Here is a 3,800-nt window from a genome sequence, read left to right as displayed (position 1 = left end):
AAAATGCTTGATTTTACGGGGAATAAGTGAAAACCTCTGGAATCCTGAAAGGTTCCACGGAAATAACCAATAACGTTTCGGAATTTTTTTACAGTGTTCGTCCCAATCTTCAAAATGAAATCCTCCTCCACAGGTTACAGATGTTTACGAATTTCGTTCACAGCAAAGTTGCAAAGTGACGTTGCAGTGACTTCTTAAAAATGTCACATGATCACAAGTTAATTGTCGTAAAATAGTTACAGAGAAGTCGCAGGGAACATGTGACGAATTCGTCACAGCGTGACGTCAGTAAAACGACGTAATTGTACCACTTTTGGACTTGCGATCATTGTGGCTAGTAGTAATGTAACTCTCATCACTTGTTTTTTATTTATCAATTGAAGTTTTGGGGGAAAGTATAAACGTTATATAGGTATAAAATATTTAGGACCGTCAACTATTAAATCTGGGTTACTATTTTGCAAACACGTTCTCTAAACAGAGTCAGTTATGCATGCGTGAGTTTTCTTGAGAGACTTATTTTTATCTCTAAACGTGCAAAAATGGAAGCATTACTTGAAACTATTTGATATAAACGATACATTTTGTTTCTTTAATATAGGTGCAATTGCAACATAAGGAAATATGTTTGAAGGTTACTAAGTTTTTGACTTACTGATGGCATTTCATCAGCGTGAAATTTGCAAAGTCGGTGAGTCCCCTACACAGGATAGGAGATCCCTGAGCCCTAGAAGAGGAAGTGCTGTTACAGCTCCTGATGAAAGTATCGAAAACACTGGAATAAATCGCGATAGCAACTCTCCAACACCAGGTACCCCCAAGATGTCCCCGTCATCTTCCACTTGCACCACACCGGAAACCCCCAAATCCCCGTCCCGGAACGAACGAAGAATTTCAACTCGTCTGCTGATGATGCAAGGAAAGCAGCCTGATGCCTCTGGAGGCAAGTCGAGTCCCAAGTCTTCACCCAAACATCAGGCTTGGAAAAGTTCGAAGTTCTTCAGCAGAAGCATGGCGTCTGGAGAGCTTCTGAAAGGGTTTAAAAAACTTTCCACTCCCAGTGCTACCCCGAGTTCTGCACCAGCGGGAGAAGAGGCTACTCCTGGAAATTCTTCTCCTGATAATAAAGATGCAGATTCCAAATCTTTCAAAAGTAGATTCAGTTCCCTTCGGCGTAAAAGTGGAAGTGATACAGACAATGTTCCAAACGTAGACAGCGAATCACTGAAGGTGACTTTTTTTCATATTTTTTAAATTATTTTTTAAAACATGCAGGGGAATTGAAACCACGTCGAGATTACAGTAAAACAATTCAATTTTCAAACAATGTAAATTTTTTCATATTTTTTAAATTATTTTTTAAAACATGCAGGGGAATTGAAACCACGTCGAGACTACAGTGAAACAATTCTATGTTAATATAAATCTAAATAATTGAATGAGTAAACTTTCAAACTTTTTGCTACAAATTTATTATGTGTTCGAAAAATGAGAAATGTATGAGAAATTAATGTACACTTTGTATAAATTACCGCCACATTATTTTATTTCTGATCAAACATTCAAACGGAAGAGAAACAAAAAGTAAACAAAATATGAATTTTTAAACAGTATTTTAAAAGGGATTTAGGCCAAATTAAGTCATTAAACAATGCTATACACTCACAGAACTCATAAGATTTTTTTTTTTTTTTTTTTGCATCTCATTTTTTACGTTCCTGTATTAATTTACATTTATATGTTTACTATGTCACAGATCTTAAACAGAACTGTATTTGTTCATTTCTTGCAGTTGGGAAGTCCAGATGTGAGAGGAATTGTATGCAAGAAAGAAGACCTCATATCTTTGATGAAAGTTCCAGGAACAAAGGAAAGAAGAGTGTCCTCTCCAGCTGAGCTAATCGTTCCTCTGCAATCAAGCCTCCCTACTTCTCCCATTCCTGTTCTAAAATCTCCTTCCATTAAAGTTGCTCCAAATTCACCTTTGACCAGAGGATCCTTTCGAACATCCCGATCAAATTCTTTAGACCCCACGGCCTTGCCCAACGTGGAACGTGCCATCTTCCGACCACCTCTCAACAAACCAGCCATCAGGACTGTCGTTTACCAACCTCCCCAAATACCTTCCTCTTCCTTCCATCACTCACCGAGGAGAGTGGTCACTGATGACATTTGTATCAAGAAAACTGGGACATTCCTAGAAGTCGTTCCTGAAGTCAAAAGGCGACTATCAGGACCTCTCATCGAAGTTAAGGATAGAATAATTGAAGAAAATGAAGAAACAGAAGGTGATAGTGAGAATCCTGTTCAATGGGATGATGGTAATTTTGTAGATCCTAATTTATTAGGAGGGGCAATAGAAGCGTTTCTCAAAGGCATGGGAACGTCTCCCACTGCTACACCAACTACAGAAAAGCGAGTTTCATTTAAGAAAAATTTAATAAAATAAAATAAAACCAAATATTTCATGACCCAATAAATGTTTTGTTTTGGTCCATAAATTAACTTTTTAAGCTATTTTAACTGCTTTTTATCAAAAGTGAAGCAGGTCTGCTACCTTTTTCAGCATGTAATTATTGAGCGTCAACAAAATTTTCTTAAGTCTCGGAAAAAACAGCATTTAATGTAAGAAAAGTGGTAAAAAATAGCCTTGCATTAAGAGAATAAATTAAATTAGCTTTTCCCTTTTTTAAAAATTCAAAATAAGTTAGAAGTTGAAACCAACTGCATGCATTCCACTACAATTATGTGTAGCAATTTTTATATAAGAGTACACTTATTTTACGTTTCAATTTTTCAAATTAGCCTTGGATAGTTTTATCGTTTATAATTTAAAAAAGGGAATTGATATTTAATAGTATTTATTTTAAGCCGCATAAAAAACATAAGAAAAGAAAAGAATAGAAAAAAACAAATGAGAACAATATCTTCCGAACCATAAAAATGAATGTTTATTAACAAATAGTTTTGATGTTAGCTAAACTGCAAAATATATATCATTATCTCTTCTGTTCATCTCTTTTCTTATCATTCTTTTTAAAATGTGTTCGGCGAAGGAAATATAAATGTAATAGTAAATATTGAGATGCAAATATATATATATATATATATATATATATATATATATATATATATATATATATATATATATATATATATATATATATATATATATATATATATATATATATATATATATATATATATATATATATATATATATATATATATATATAACTAAAATATAGAAAAGAGTATCGAATAAATTAAGACACGTGAAAGATTTTAAAATGGTGAAATAAATATGCTAAATGTTCATTTTGTCCAACGTGTTATTATATAACATTATATTTACGTGTTATAACGTAAAGCTATAAAACATAAAATAAAGATGTTATAACATAGCACTATATAACATTATATAAACATGTTATAACATTATGCTGTATAACATTATACAAACGTGTTGATTAAATAAGTTGAATATAAGATAGATACTTTTTACAAAACTACCGTACTTAAATTTTTATTTTTGTGAAAACAAATGCAGTAATAGGCAATTTAAATTTCTGAGTATATGTTTAGGAAATTGAACAGACAATGCTGGAATTAAAGTTCAAGAGGTTCATTTTAAGTTAATGTAGGAAAAATGAGCAATATGTTGATGTAGATATATAATATATATGAAAAGGCTTAATAAATAAAAGTTTGGTAGGATAGCTATTTCAAATCGTTTTGATATTTTTCCTTTGTTTAACATTTCATTATTTTTGTATTGTTATTTTTCTATTGATAATGAA

General features: G+C 32.2%; 1 protein-coding gene across 1 annotated transcript; it reads left to right on the top strand.

Annotated features, from left to right (window-relative positions):
• The first annotated feature begins 657 nt into the window (after positions 1–657).
• LOC129225496 (uncharacterized) lies at positions 658–2,451 on the top strand. Its single transcript, XM_054859922.1, has 2 exons — positions 658–1,230; positions 1,793–2,451. Exons 1-2 carry the CDS (start codon positions 658–660, stop codon positions 2,447–2,449), a joined length of 1,230 nt encoding a protein of 409 aa, XP_054715897.1. The 3' UTR covers positions 2,450–2,451.
• Positions 2,452–3,800: the final 1,349 nt, after the last annotated feature.

This window comes from Uloborus diversus, chromosome 7, assembly GCF_026930045.1.
Source record: "Uloborus diversus isolate 005 chromosome 7, Udiv.v.3.1, whole genome shotgun sequence".
Classification (NCBI taxonomy): domain Eukaryota; kingdom Metazoa; phylum Arthropoda; class Arachnida; order Araneae; family Uloboridae; genus Uloborus; species Uloborus diversus.
This window is presented reverse-complemented; position numbering and strand designations above follow the sequence as displayed.

Excerpts from the sequence above, each read along its gene's own strand:
- LOC129225496 (XM_054859922.1), top strand. The coding sequence starts at position 658 with ATGGCATTTCATCAGCGTGAAATTTGCAAAGTCGGTGAGTCCCCTACA. Across the intron at positions 1,231-1,792 it reads TAGACAGCGAATCACTGAAG|TTGGGAAGTCCAGATGTGAG; the intron begins GTGACTTTTTTT and ends CATTTCTTGCAG.